The 16,319-nt window shown below is 39.8% G+C and overlaps 1 protein-coding gene across 7 annotated transcripts in view; it reads right to left on the bottom strand.

The window, feature by feature from the left end:
• The window catches only part of LOC310922100 (5'-AMP-activated protein kinase catalytic subunit alpha-1-like), a 125,215-nt gene that overhangs the window by 79,675 nt on the left and 29,221 nt on the right, over nt 1–16,319 (bottom strand). For 6 of the 7 annotated variants that reach the window (XM_083882444.1, XM_083882445.1, XM_083882446.1 and 3 more), the window contains exon 2: nt 6,707–6,848. In XM_083882444.1, the coding sequence (XP_083738570.1) occupies nt 6,707–6,848 (142 nt within the window). Of the gene's footprint in view, nt 1–6,706; nt 6,849–16,319 lie in introns of those variants that run through there. The other variant, XM_083882450.1, reaches the window with a different exon arrangement.

The raw sequence follows: 16,319 nt of genomic DNA, 5'->3' as shown, positions 1-16,319 counted from the left end.
CTTCCAAATTGGTTGTGCCTGCAGAGGGATCAAACACAAACAAGGTAAAGTAGATTATAAGATAATAGTGGGATGTGGTATGAGTACAATCCGAAGTCCAGGACAATTTGTATGGGCAACAAGTGATGGTACCTGGACGACACATCTGCCTGTAGATGGGAAAGTAAAAGAAATTACTCTGGGCCTCCCTACTTTATGTCCAATTTGGAAAAAGTCCCCATTTAATGGAAAACACAAACTTCTGCAGATAAGAACAAGACAAGAAGTTCCAGACAATGGAAATCAAGATGAAACTTGGCAAGAACCTTCTAGTGGAGTGAAATTTGGGTGGGCCCTAGACTCTTTATTTGGTCCTATAGCAAACTATCGAAATAGAGAAATGTTGTATAAACTTACAGGTCAAGTAGATAGATTAGCAAGAGTCACCCGGGAAGGATTTAAGGAACTAAATGTGCAATTAACAAGCCACCACGAAAATGACTTTACAAAATCAACTGGCCTTAGATATGATACTCCTGAAAGAGCATGGAGTGTGCTGATTTTTAAAAGGACAAATTGACCATTGCTGCATCTATATCCCAAACATAACTGCAGATGTAGAATATGATATCAATCAGTTGAAACAAATAGAGCATGAGGCACAAGAAGAACAAAAAGACTTGACTACGAGCTGGTTAGACAAAATCTTCAAAGGGTTAGGATGGAATGTGAGTTCATGGATTAAGTCTATCATTGAGAGCTTGATAATCTTACTAATCATGTTCTTAGTGATTTGGTTAGTCTACAGCATCCTAAAAAGAGAAATACAGAAAAAGACATCCTGGAACCAGAAGATAATGAAGGCACTGACACGGGACAGGAATCCACATCCATCATCTTCAAGTTCCCTGGTTTGTGACAGCATCCACAACAACGGTTATAACAACCATGGATTTGAAGACAAACATCAAGTATAGACTCAGAAGCCAAAAGGACTGTATCGAGTGAAAGCATTTACACTTATTATAGTGAAGTGAAAATACTTTCAAAGGGGGGAAATGATAGCATAGGGTTAAAATGCTTCTAAAATCATGAGAATTGTATACAATAGATTCAGGGGGGATGGAAAGAAAGGTTGGGCCTGGATAGACCTGGGAAAGGGAACCATAGCTGAGTAGGCTTTGTCTTTACTAGATCATGTGAAACTGCACCTGCATAATCATCATATGATAAATGATATGATTGTTAAATGTAATGATTGTTTGGTAATTGAATATGATTATTGTTTAAGAATCATGAGAAATGATGTTGGGGGGCCTGATGAAAACTACAAGAATTCATGCTTGGATAAGATCAATATATACAATAGAACAATATGGGTTTAATAATTAATATACGTAGTTATATAACAAAAGGGTATAAAAACCTGTCCATCTCAAATCCATGTCAGAATCAAATTTGGGTCTGTACCTTGTACCCCTGATTCCCAGAGCTCTTCAATAAAAACACCTGCATATAATCATTCTGTGATTATGTGTTTCAATGCTAACACTCCCCGCATCCAATAGAGAACAAAGGTTGGTCTTACCCTTCCTTTTACCTTTAATATATTTGTAAAAACATTTTTATTATCCTTTACAGAAGTTGCCAAATTAAGTTTGAACTGAGCTTTGGCCTCCCTAATTTTTTTCCTACATGCCCTAGCAACCCCCTTAAATGCTTCCTGAGAAACTTGACCCTCCTTCCAAAGATGATACATCCTCTTTTTATTCCTAAGTTCCTTCAAAACCTTGTTGCCCATCCAGGCTAGACGTTTGCCTCACCAACTCATCTTTCAGCACACAGAGACAGTCTGTTCCTGCGCCCCCAAGATCTCTGTTTTGAAGCACACCCACCTTTCCTGGACTCCTTTGTTTTTAAGGGCTGCTTCCCAAGGAACTCTCTGAATAAGTCTCCTAAATAGGCCAAAATCTGCCCTCCAGAAATCTAATGTAAAAGTCTTATTGATGTTCCTCCTGACTTCACCAAATATCGAGAACCCTGTAATTTCATGATCACTATGCCCCAAGCAGCCTCCAACCACCACATCTCCCACTAGCCCATCTCTATTTGCAAACAACCAGTCTAACATAGTCCCTCCTCTGGTGGGCTCACTCACCAGCTGCAACAAAAAGTCATCCTCCACACACTCTAAGAACTTCCTGGATGGTCTCTTTTCTGCTATATTAAGTTCCCAGCAGATGTCTGGTAGGTTAAATTCACCTACAAGAACAAGGGCTGGTGATCCTGAAACATCCTCCAGCTGCTTTTAGATTAAGTTGTCCACCACTTCTTCCTGGTTTGGTGGACAATAACAGACTCCCAATAGGAGGAATAGGAGGTCAGCCTTATTGGCCTTCCCCTTAATTCTTACCCATAAACATTCAACTTCATTATCACTAGTTAAAATATCCATGGCATCAAAAGCCTCCCTAATGTATAGGGCCACCCCTCCACCTCTTCTCCCTTTCCTATCTCTTCTGAAGAGCCTGTAGCCATCGAGTGCAGTGCTCCAGCTATGTGAGTCATCCCACCACGTTTCTGTGATGGCGACTACATCACAGCTTTGCTGTTGCACCATGACCTCCAGCTCTTCTTGTTTGTTACCCATGCTGTGTGCATTGGTATACATGCACTTCAGCTGGGCTAATGATTTCACCCCTAACTCAGGCTTAGCACCCTTGGGCCTGCTTCCAGAGAGCCCAGCTACATCTACTTCCCCCTTCAAAACTAGTTTAAAGCCCTCTCAACGAGCTCTGCCAGTTCATGAGCTAAAATCCTTCTGCCCTTAACAGGGAGATGGAGCCCATCCAGTTCCAGCAGGCCAGGTGTCAAAAAAGTTGCCCCATGATTAAAGAACCCAAAATTCTGCTGATGACACCAACCCTTGAGCCACTTGTTAAGAATGTGGGCTCTCCTATTCCTTTAATCGTTTTTCTCCGCCACCAAAGGAACTGAACAGAACACTACCTGTGCTCCTGCCCTATCAACCACTCGACCCAGTGTCCTAAAGTCCCTTTTTATTGCCCTGACACTCCTCATTTTTCATCCTCTAGATAGTGAAATAGTGAACAGTGCTGGAAGATAAACCTCTTAGTATCACTGAAAAGAATGAGCCTTTCTGCATCTCACATTTTCAGTGTCTTGGAAGATTCAATCATGCTTCTCTATAGTCAGTTCATTTTTCTAGTTATGGAAAAGGACGCTGTGAAATAGTTACATACCTAAAAGTAAGATTATGAAACCACACAGCATAGATGATCAGAATGCACAGAGGCAATTTACATAGGAAAACAAGATACATTCTATTGCTAGAGGTCAAAAACCACAAAAGGAGATGCTCCAAAAGTTTTTATTTAAAGCATGGTATAAAAAGAAAATCTTTGTGAGGCAGCTTTGCAACTGTATATATTGGTAAAGCATTGTATGAAGAAATTTAATAAAGCATGATGTTCCAAATTAGACATAGTCTAATTTGTAATATTCAGCTGAAATAATCTCATTACCTTTATGCCAATTATCTTGAGCTGCTACCTAGTGTTGCGGATAGGTAAAACCTTACAAAATGAAGGCCTTGTAAAATCATGGCTCACTCCTGATACTTTGGCTAAGTAGAAAAGAACAATGGGAGCGACTCAGCTGAATTAGAGGTAGAAAAACAAGTTATATAACCATCACGTGTTCACATCGTGGTGTATGGTGGTTGGTTGGATTATGTTTGTTATATTTTAAAAGTATGTAACCGATAAAAGCTCAACTGCTTAAAAAGGCCTGGTTTTTGCAATAAAGGAGCTCTCTTTTGCACCTGCCTGGGGAGTCTGTGTTGCTCTGCTTTGTAACAACCTAGCAGTTCCCTAATACAGCTAATAGCACAAGCAGCATGATCCAAAGTCACCAGCAAGTCTATCTACACAACACTATCCGTTATAGCTCAAATGCTATTTACATTCAGGCTAATAACCCTTCTGTTTTGGAAATGCAAGACAACCAGATGAAAAGCTTGGGACCCATCAATTTTTCCATCATCTCCTTTGTCTTGTCCTTTCTCTCAACATGCAGAAGAGAAAATTCTCCCCATAATTCCCCAAGAAAGAAATTGCAACCTGAAACCTAAGATGACTTAAAAGTTTGGCAGCACCAGAAGTACACATTCCTGTTCCAGCCTAAATATCTCAATTGTAACACTTACACTTCCTATTTTGTTTTAGCTACAGTTATGTACTTTGGACTCATTCATGAATTCTACCTGGCAGCACCAGCAGCTCTGCAGCCAAACTAATCAGCTCAATAGTCTTCTGAAAACTGATCCACTGAAGTCAGTGTGATTTGACACAATCAAATTTAGCTCCAGTATAAGTGCTCTTGCCAAATGAGTGTATAGGGATGGCATATATCAGTGAAAGCATGATCTAAAGAAAAGACTCTGCCAATAAAAAAACCTTAACTCCAACAACAAAATTAACAGTGAAAGTCACCCACATTCTAAATTTGCCCTGCTAGATGTACAGGTTGACTTTATAGAAAAAATAATTAAATCAATAGTATTTATAACTTATTTCCTCAAACCAGATACAAGGTGTCTACTCCAGGACATAATTGTACTCCATCCAATCTCTGTGGATGAGGTACTGATCAAACAAATGTAAACAGGCACACTGTAAATATCACATTTATTTAGTTAAGTGGTAACAGCTCTATTGAAGAACTCTGAAATGAGATCACATTTAACAGACTGCCTATCTTTCAAAAAAATCTTGTAGAGCACCATCTATGATAGTATAGGGTTAAAATGATTTCTGAGGTAGCAGGGCCTGAGAACGGGACGTTGGCTTCACTGCAACCAGGATGTCATTCCATGCTATTGTTTTAACCAAATCAAGTATAACTTTGCTTAGGTAATGGGGGAGAAGGGGGAAATTATGGTGATTCTTAATAAAGTACGTAGGCCTCAAGAATAAAGTTAGGTCAGGTGGATCTGTACCTGTATAATCATTAGTACGATAAATGACATTATCATTAATTGCAGTGTTAGTTTGATAACTAAATATGATCATTCTCTTAAACCAGAATCTTAAGCAATAATCACAAGAATCATTGTTACAGGTTTAGGCTTGGATAGAATCAATGGAACAATGGGGATTAATGATTAACATGTATCCTTATGTAACAAGAAAAGTATAAAAACTGTCATTTTTCGATTTCGGTGGAGTCAAGATTTGGATCCTGGACCCCTGGCCCCTATAGCTCTCAATAAAGCACCGCATGCAATAATTCCATGATTGTGTGTTCTTTCCTATGCTAACATCTACATAGGAAAAAACAGGGCATTGACCAACACAACCCTAAAAATATTTTGAGTAAAGAAAAGACAAACTTACTATAGAAGTACCCTTTACAATCTTGTTCTGAACTCAGTTTCTAAGCAGAAACAAAGCTCAAACATAACCAGAAAAAAGAAAACAGAAGCAGCAGCTAAAAAACTGAGATGGATGTTTATTATTGCAATTCAGGACGGCTCATGTAACGACACGTAGAACTCCAATTTCTTCAGAGGGCTTATAGCAAAGGTTATTGAAAGACAGATTCTTTTTATCCAGTGTTTGGGTACAATGAATAGGATTGGTCCTTTAGGGCACCACCTTTTTGTAAACATCTCTACTAGTAAACAAGTTAGAAAAACACCAGGTGTCAGGAGGAGGATATCTACAAGGATTGTTTTGGGTTCCTCCTTATGATTTCCCAGGCCAGATTGAGAGAGTTCTCTGCCTGGAGCCTAAGAATCCATGTTCTGACCATTGTCAATTCCCACAGATGTTACTATAAGCATCCATTGAAACGTCGCGGAATAAAAACTTTACAATTATTATTAGTTGTTAGAGCGGTATGTATTTATTGATGTTGAGATGCATGGGGAATAATTTTACTAAAGACACGCATACCCCCCCTCCAGGGGATTTGTTTTCTTTTTTATTTTTTGAGGTCTTACATATTTATTTCTAGATTCTGCTCACTCTCGTTTAGTATGGTAATTACTCTACGCTCTTCTGGGCATGCTTAGTCTTTAGTGGTGGTGGTCTCCAGGCTGTGGTGGTGGTTTTCTTTTATTCATTTTTTTACTTTTATTTCTTTCATGTGTGCTTTGGCTCTCTTGGCACAATTTTAAGAGAACATATCATTTTAGAGTTTGTGTTCTTTTTTTTATTTGTGCTTTTAACTCTTGTTATTCTATTGTTTAGGCTAGTTTTTTTAGTTTATCTTCTGATTATGCTGAAGGTTTTATATTTATAATGTTTAAATATATGCGAAAGGGTAATAGGCACAGTGTTACTAAATGTTATTTTATATATTCTAAAATACTACTTGAAATATATTTTAATATGCTTTTTAATCTACTATAAAGGATTAGTTGAGATTTTTTAAATTTATGCCTCATCCATCACACCACTACTTTCTATATCCCTGCTCAAGGAATTTGTAAGTAAAGAACTAATGGAAGCCCTCTGCCCTGCAGAATAATCAGTTTTGTGAAAATGCATTACAAAGTACACCAAAAATGGTTACATAGTTGAAAACTGGTTACTTTCCTAAAAGTATACCACTAATAGTATTGCCCTTTAAACATGTTTCAGACCAGTGAGAGCAAGAGACTACTGTTTAAATAGATATGATTATAGCAAGCAAAACTTACAGTTTAATTATATGAGGATGTCTGAAGAGTTTGAGGTTCTGGATCTCCCTGCGGATTTTTCCTACAACATCAAGGCTGCGAATCTTCTGTCGATTTAGGATCTTCACTGCAACTTTATGCCCAGTTAATTCATGTTTACCAACTGCAAGAAACAAGGCCAAGAAATATCACAGTTAAGATGTAAGCATTCCACATTATCCCTATTGTCTTTGGGGAGGTTGAAAACCAGATGGCACATTGTTTCTTCTGCCCTACTCCAATTTCTCCCACAATTCTATCATTATAAGATGAACTGGATATGTAGGAACAAACCTTAAACCTAACGCTCAGAAGTCTTGCAGCATGACTATGTTTTTGCACTACTGTAAACAAAGCATTTTGCATCCCACAACACTGCCATCCTTTCTAATTAAGGAGACCATTTTCTTTCCCTGTACAAGTCACTCCAAGCTTTTGGCTCACTTGGCAACCTGCTCAGACACGCTCTTCTACTCTATCTGCAAAGATACTCTTATTAAGGACATCACCACTATCCTTTCCTCAAGAAGCCCATTTCAACAATTACTCTAAATTACTGCTAAAAGTATCTAATTGGTTTACTTAATAATTATTTATCTGTCCTTGGAGCAGTCTGACCCTATATAAGCTCCACATTCTGTGCAGTAAATGTCAGGGCTTTATTATATAAAATAAGTGACAAAAGTTATATGAAATGCACACAATAAAATCCAATAGTAACTATGAGAAGCAATGCAAACATGCAACCTCTTACATTCCTCGGTTTCTTTCCTACTTCTAAGAGAGTTTCATTTTTCTTTCAACAGGGGAACTTAAAAATGTAAAACATTTCCTAGACAGGTAATCCTCCTAAATTCCTTAATTTTGTGGGTGCTACTGAAAGTAGGTACAATAAAGTTGTTAAGAATATTTTTCTTAAACCCAACATTGTATCACAGATAAACCACAAAAGGTATCTCTTCCACTAGAAGGCTTCACTATCTGCATTAGTTTTTGCATGCAGTGATTTAACACTATCATAACTACATCACTTTCATCCACCACCCTGAATCCTACCATCTGAAGACAAGCCAGATTCCAGACACACACCTACATGGTTCATCCTTGTCCACTTGAATGGACATTAGTAACAGATCTCTGCTGAACCCAAAATTAATTACAAAGATTACAAAAGTAATCTTCACTTTGCTACATAATGTAATAGCAAATATAAGTTTTTCCACATGAATTTAATCAAGACCAAAATATTTGTATTTTTTCTACTGTAAAGCAGCTGTTATTGTTTGTATGCTATCACATTAGAACAAAACTGTTAATCCCAAGGAGAAAACATACTGAAATGCTACTGTGCTTTTAAGTTAAGCCTTTATCCACATGCCATAACAACTTATTTATTGTATGATGAAGCAGTTCAAAATATCTGGTATCAGCAAAACAGCAGACACTAACTGGTAACAGACTGTTGACTACTTTTGAATTTTGCATAAAGACAACTGAAAGCAAGACCTCAGATAACATCATGTAGAAAAGAACTCAGTGTTATATTTATGAAAGCTACTTTGTATTACCTCTTGACAGAAGGTACCTAAGAAGGCTCACAAATAAGAAGCAATCAAAATATAGTTATATTAATCACCCTAAGCCTCAATGAGCTATCAGTCCTTCAAAAGAATCACTGCAAAAAGCTCCCTTTACAGACCAAACATTTCCTTCTATTTCTTTATGCAACACAGGGTCCATGGGTGATAGACAGACGCACAACACAGACCTCTTCCAAGTCCTAGGCAAAAGCCAGTAACCCCTTTATTGTTCCAAGCTCCTTTTATAGCCAGTTTTAATTTCCCAAGCTTGGGAAGCCTATTGGTTTGGAATCTCTGCACTGCCCAGATCTCAGGCCAGTGATGTGTCTGCATCCAGGGCTTAGGCGGGGACACTGAGGTCTTTGTTTCCCTAGGGGCATCTAGAACAAGTCAGGTCAGCTGAATTAGGTCTGTTATGATCAGACTTATTATATCCAGCTGTAAACCAGCTGTATATTGCTACATCTTTAATCTTTGATAATGCCAATTGCCTTCATGCTTCACCATGGCTATGCATAACATTGTTATAAGTACATACTATATTACTGGCTTTTCGCAAATATTAAAATTAATACTATTTGTATAATGTTGGAAAACTTTGCTGCATTAATATAGTTTCTTTTATTTCTGCTATTAATGAAACTTAGAAATAGTAGGGTGATAAATATATATATTTCTTAGGCTATAGCATGGTATTAAAATAAAGACTGTTTTTGTTCATATAACCCAGAGAATGGAAAAGATAATCAGAACACCCCACCCACCCCTGCATTCCTGGATTATTTTATCCAGATGAAGATGGCGATGACCAGAGCTCCAATGGAGCCACAAGAAGATTGATCTGCAAGATAAAATGGTTGGGGGGGGGGGGGGGGGGGGGGAGTTGAAACTAAGCAGAGGAACATCTAAACTCAAGAGGAATGTTTGAATCATACATGGGGATCTATGAATATGCAACAAGCTGGTGCTTTTAAGGAATGAGCTTCTGTTAGTAAGTTGTGCTCTTGGCTGAATGCCAAGGCACCCAGCCATAATTGTTTATTAATTTAACTATTTTGCTTTATTCTGTCTCCTAATTGTCTCTTTTTATTTTATTAAACTTCTTAGATTTTACCAAGAAAGTGAACTTTGTTTTTCACAACATGAAGATTTCCAAGACAGTCTCAAAGCAGCAATGACTCATTTGAACTGTTCAAGTGCAGGAGCAAGTGTCTAAACTTAGTTCACCTGGCCTTCAACTGGAAAAGAAAACAGATCAGGAGGCAATTCAGAGTAAATACGACATTCTTATGAAATGCAGGTACTAGTCATGAAGGCTGTAGAAAAAAGCTGAACAAGCATATGCTGTGTTTAATGAGGCATTGCTGTCATATGCCAAATAGCCAACCCAAGGCTTAGAAGGTAGTCATTAGAAATATGAGCTAAATGTTTTCATTAATATAAAAAGAAAGAGTTAATGCTATGATTCTGTGCAAAGGCATATTGCTGCACAACAACATTAGATAGCAAACTGATCTTCATTGTCCATTCTCAGATCTCTTATCACTGCCTTAATCAGGAAGACCAATTTACATCAGTTTTGCAGGCAATACAGACCAGGGGTTTGAACCTACAACCTCAAACAAATTCTGAATATTTACAAAGTTAATTTGTATCCTCGTTTTCTCAGTACAAATCACTGAAAGTCTAACTATTAAAAAAAATGTGGAAGTTTGCATTCGCCTGCAGCAGGAATCATCAGCTTTTTTTTTTTTTTAACACATAACTGATTTTGGTCCAGTACTCTTTTATGCTACAGCTTTTTACTTCTGTGGTGTTTTAGCTTTGCCTGGATATTGGCTAGAAACAGCTTTCTTCTCCATGACTGCCCATCTGAGGCACAGTCAAATGAGCTAAGCCTGTCAGTAGTTAACTCAGGCTAGTATAGCCAGATGAAAAGCTAAACTGGTACTGATGTGATGTTTTCTGTTATGTGGGAGGGTAAAAGGATAAATAGCAGAGTGAATTCAACTGACAGCTATCTTGACAGCAGGAGCCCTTTAAGAATTATTAGGCATTGGTTTTCCAACTCATCTTTTGAGGCTGACATCACTGTTAAAACTAAAGACCCACTTTCAAGAAGCCACATGCTACCTTACATGAGCTCTCAAGAAAAATCCTAACTAAATAAATTTAAAAAAAATTGTTAGTTTATCCTTTTATTGTCTATTGATGAAACCATATCAATCACCAGAAAAGGAAGATGCTGAAGATTACAGGAAAACAGTCACAGATATGGTATTAAATGAATGCGTGCTCAAGAAGAAAACTAGTGCATCACAGATAAAATATGCCCTTTTTATGAAGTACAGCTAGAGCAAGAAGAAAACAATATAGCACATTATTTAGGGACAAGATAACACGATTTGTTTATGGAAACAGCATTAGTCCATGAACACTAACACTTGCTTTCAGCTCCTAAATAAATTCCCAGACCACTTATGGCAGGCAAGTTAGTACGCAGAACAATGCTTCATTTTACCACAAGGTGATTTCTCCCTCTACTCTTAAAAAGTGATGTTCATACACGTGTGTGTACTCTTCACACAATTGATAACTACAAAGCAGCCTAAAAGAAAAACCAACTTAAACCAAATAAAGTAGACAGAGGGGTATTATGGAAATAGAGCAATAATAAAAGTGGCAAGTTTGGGGTTTTTTTTAATTAAGTGTCTCAATAAGGCAGATTATTAGCCCTTCAAGCTAATTTTATTTGATGAAATATTAACATGAGTGACATTCAAGAACATGTTAAAATTATAACAGTAGCTCCACTACAAGTCCTTTTTTGACATCCAATATAGGGCATGAGGGGTTCAAGATAACAACAGGTTTGTTGGGGATGTGCTAGATCAAATTTGTAGCTGTTACTACAGTTTAGCTTATCATGGGCAGGCTCCTGTGCTTGCTGTGAGGTTCGCTTGCCTATTAGTCTAGTGCTTGTTAGTGACCACTTTTTGCTTTAATTGCTGCTGTAGTGCTGTGCTGCTCATCACCTTACTCTGCTGTGCCTGGGAACATTCTGATAACAGTCATGTCTTGTGCAGTAATTACAGGATTCAATCCAGACAGGGTGTAGAACAAGTGGGAATTGTTAAGTAAATCATGATTGTTTTTAACAATCCTATTTGGCAGCCTGTTAAAAAACAGATGGCACTTGGAGAATGACTATAGATTATAGAGAATTGAATAAAGTCAAACCCCCCCCCTTGCAGTTACACTGCCAGACATGGTTACCCTCATAGAAAAAAAAGCAAAAATTTACAACCCTGGAAGGAAGTAATAGATCTTCCTAATGCTTTCTGTTCCATTGCCATTACACATTTATAACCATGTGCATGTAACTGTACTGTTTGTACTCAGTTACATTTAAGGACATATAGGCCATGGGCAAAGATAAAATAGGGTCGGTGGGCCTTGAATACGTAGCAGGTCAATTACATTGGCCCCCTGCCCCTGTCAAGAGGGTGGTGATATGTATTCTTTGCTGTGGATACAGCATCAGGACAATTTTTTTGCTAAACCCACTAAATATGCTAATCAATGTGGGGATTCACGAGAGTAAGACAGACTTAATTAGCATATCTAGTCTGGTGACTAGGATGCCCTGGAAAGAACAAACAGAACTTTGAGCTCATGAGAAGATGGGATTAGAAATCTGCTCAAGAGAAGAAGATTCAATCAACCCCCTACATGGATATGTTGAAAAATGTATGAGTTGTTTGTATGATCTTTTAACCTAATTATTGTAGTAAAAATTATTAACCTTACTGAAATGGTGTATAAGTTCTTGGAAAACCTGAGTAAAATCGGATTCTGATCATGGTCGGTCTCCCCATCTCTCCTTCAATAGCCAATAATTGGTGCCCCGTGTGAGGAGAGAAGAACCGGCTATCTGACGGCAATCGGCGACGCCCCTAGAACTGATCGTGACGGTGAAAGAACCGCATCTGGGCCCACAATCCCTGTATGCTGCAACGTGACAGGTGAGCCAGGAGAACTAAAATATGGGACAGGAAATGTCCACTGAGAGAGACGTCTACGAAACCATGCTACGCCTTCTGAGCAAGCATGGATCCCCCATCCCTAAGAGGGACCTTAAGTCACTTCTACGATGGGTGTCACGTATATTCCCCGACACCACCCCTTCTTCTATTTTTTCTTTCTGCTACTGGGACAAGGTCGGTGTAAAACTCTACGACCTGGCTAAGCTGCCTGGCCACGAGCCAGAGCTTCGCCTGCTCCCTGCTTGGAGGGCGGTCATGGATGCGATTAAAAGAGAGGGGGGAGGCGAGGAGACCTGTGAAGTAACTGAGGAGACGGTCCCTGCAGCCGCGTTAAAACCCGATCAGCCCGGGTCCTACCCTCCCTCTCCCGTCCGCACCCTGTCCCCGACAAAAGCCAGGGACAGAGCACAGACGCCACCTGTAGTCTTGCCGCTATCCCACCAGCGACCCCGGAGCCGCCAAATGTTAATTGAATATGCGGACAGTGACTCTAGTAGCGACGGAGAGTCTTTCGACCCTGGCCCCAAAAAAGATCCGGACCCATTCCCTCCAAAAACGTATAACAATTGGCTACAGATAAAAAAAAAAGCCCTTAAGGACAGAGACTTTGAAACTGCGGCAGAAATCTTTGTAACTCCTGTGCAACTCGGCCCAAAGGGGGGGAATCCAAGATGGGAGCCCCTAAGCCATTCAGAGATTAAAGAGCTGCACCGAACAGCGACAGAATATGGTCTGAGGTCCCCTTACTTCAACAATTTACTAAGAGCAACCTTCTCTACTCACCTGATGACCCCTCATGACGTTAAATTCCTGGCAAACCTTTTGCTTACCCCAACACAATATGCAATATTCACGGCACAGTGGAAAAAAAGACTGGAAAATTTAATTTTAACATATGCGGGGCATGCGAACCAAGCCTTGGCTGCCTTAACTACTGACCAATTAGCTGGCGAGGGAGCGCATACCAATCCAAATTCACAGGCTGCTTTGCCGAGGAAAGCCCTGGAGGGGGTTACTGAGGCAGCTAAATATGCATTTCTCAAAGTGCCTGATGCAAAAACCCCCGCAACGATCCTTCATAAATATTAAGCAAGCTCCACAAGAACCCTATATGCAGTTTGTGGACAGACTGAAACAAACTCTGGAAAGACAGATTGAAAATGACCACGCAAGAGAAGTGGTTCTGCTAAAACTTGCTATTGAAAATGCAAATGAGGATTGCAAACGCCTTTTGAAAACTCTCCCCTCAGACCCAGAGCCCACACTACTTCAAATGGTCGAAGCTTGTAACCACCTGAGAACATTGCATTATACTACTGCTGTCATCTCCCAAGCTTTGGGACAAGGTATAGCTGAAGCTTTTGCTGCCTTGAAAATACTGCCCGGGAAGCAGTCGGTTTGTTTTAGCTGTGAAAAGCCTGGGCACATAAAGAAAAACTGCCGAAAAGTGCAAAAGGCAAAAACACTGAGTTTATGCCCTCGTTGCCAGAAGGGTCCGCACTTTGCTAATTCCTGTCGTTCTAAATTTCACAAAAATGGTCAGCCTTTACAAGGAAACTCGTCTCACAACACGGGATGGCGACGCGTGAAAACACAAGCTCCACAGCCTTCACAGCCACAGCTCCCAGAACCAACTTACAGCTTCCAGCCGGCTCTGTCTCCATCGTCGCAGAATTATGCACAGTCACTCCAGGAAGCACTGGGTTGGACATATCAACCAGTAACACAGTAATGTTAACAAATTCCTCAGTGTTTTGTGTCCCCACAGGAATCTGTGGCCCTTTACCACAAGGGTATCATGGATTGCTTTTAGGTAGATCTTCTACCTCTGTTATGAGACTGTTTGTTTTGCCAGGAGTCATTGACTCTAATACAGTTGAGAAAATAAAAATCATGGCTTGGACCCCACATCCCCCTTGCATGGTTCCCGCAGGTAGCAAAATTGCTCAGCTGATACTTTTCCCGGCAGGTCCTTTGTTAACACCCCCGATAGCTGCACAAAGGAGGGGCGAGTTTGGTTCCACTGGGCTACCACAAGTTTTTTGGACACAACAGTATCACTTCTCAGCGTCCCACATGCCAATGTAAAGTGTCTCTAAAAGGCAAGGAGTTAATTTTAACTGGACTTATTGACACCAGGGCAAACATTAGTCTTATCTCCCGGAGACAATGGCCCAGTGATTGGCCTTTAATGCCAGTTCCTCAAGTTCTTTCAGGGGTGGGTGGGAACAGCCAAAGTTATCAGAGCCAGCATCTGGTGCAAATTACAGGGCCTGAGGGAAGAGTTGCTTCTGTTAAGCCTTTTGTGGTCTCAGCACCTCTGATATTGTGGGGGAGAGATGTTTTGTCTCAGTGGGGAATTTTCATGCAGTCAAATTTTGTTTGAGAGTCATTGGAACGCGCAGTACCCCCAAATTGAAGTGGAAAACATCTGATCCAATTTGGGTGGACCAATGGCCCATGTCATTAGAAAAACTGGGCATTTTACAGGAATTGGTACAGGAGCAGCTGAAAAAGAGACATATAATCGCATCTAATAGTCCTTGAAATTCACCTGTTTTTGTAATTCGAAAGCGGTCTGGGAGATGGAGGCTTTTACATGATTTGAGAAAAATAAATGAGGTAATTGAAAGAATGGGACCTCTGCAGCCGGGGCTTCCTTCTCCTTCCATGATCCCTAAAAACTGGCATCTAATAGTGATTGATTTAAAAGATTGCTTTTTTGATATTCCGCTGCATCCAGATAATGCACCCAGATTTAGCTTCTCCATGCCAAGTATAAATATGCAAAGTCCACTAAAAAGATATCATTGGTTGGTTTTGCCCCAAAGGCTTCAAGTAAGTCCGAGCATATGCCAGTGGTATGTGGCAAAAATTCTGAGTCCAATACAAGAAAAAATGCCTGATATTCTATTGCTTCATTATATAAACAACATTTTAATCGCTGCAGAAACTGTAATTCGTGTAGAAGAAGAAATGCGAGCAGTCTGCCAAGCTGTCACAGCAGCAGGCTTGACCATTGCTTCTAAAAAGGTTCAAAAGACATCTCCCTAGAAATATTTGGGCTAGAGGATAAATATGCATTCTATCTCAGCACAACCCCTACAAATCTCTGCTGAGATAAAAACCTTACATGATGCACAAAAATTACTGGGGACTATTAACTAGGTTTGTCCCCTGCTTAGAATTTCAAATGCAGATTTAGAACCATTATTTGCCTTGCTGAGGAGAGAGCCCGATCTCTTATCACCTAGACATTTAAACAAAGAAGCGCAAATTGCACTTCAGAAGGTGGCTGATGCTATCTCTCACAGGCAATCAGCCCACTGGGCACCTGAATTACCAATGTGGCTAATTATCCTAAATCCTAGTAAACAACCCTATGCTTTAATGTTCCAGTGAGACATAGAAAAGGCAGATTCTTTATTAATCATCAAATGGGTATTTTTGCCTAATAACATGCCCAAAACTATTTCCATGCAAGATGAACTTATGGCCATGTTGATTATCAAAGCTCGTCAAAGGCTGACCTCCTTGGCTGAGAAAGATTTTGATTGCATTTTTCTGCCTCTCACCATGTTTTATTTGAATTAGCTGCTGCAAATGTCTGAAAAACTGCAAATTGCTTTAGCAGGTTACCCAGGACAGATATCCATTCATCCGCCTAAACACAAATTGAAAATAATGAAATTTGGAAAATTGAAACCCTTGATTGTTATGTAATAAGTGTATTAATATCTTGAATGTTTATTTTGTAATGTAACAGCAAGAAGCAACCTTGGTAAGCAAAAGGAGAGAGCTCTTTAAAAACCGCAGGCACCCTCCCTCTGACCCAGAGTGGACTGCCTGCCGCCTTGAAAGAGAGAAAGCCTACAACCCCCCCAGACCCCGGACCACCTTAAAACAAACCTCGGAAGCGGGCTTGCCCGCTCCCTTCAAAGAAGCCCGGCACCGCGGCTCCTGGCTCCC

This window comes from Zosterops lateralis (genome assembly GCF_965231275.1).
Source record: "Zosterops lateralis genome assembly, chromosome: W".
In the NCBI taxonomy this organism is placed as follows: Eukaryota; Metazoa; Chordata; class Aves; order Passeriformes; family Zosteropidae; genus Zosterops; species Zosterops lateralis.
Note: the sequence above shows the minus strand (reverse complement) of the source record. Positions and strands in the feature narration are given on the sequence as shown.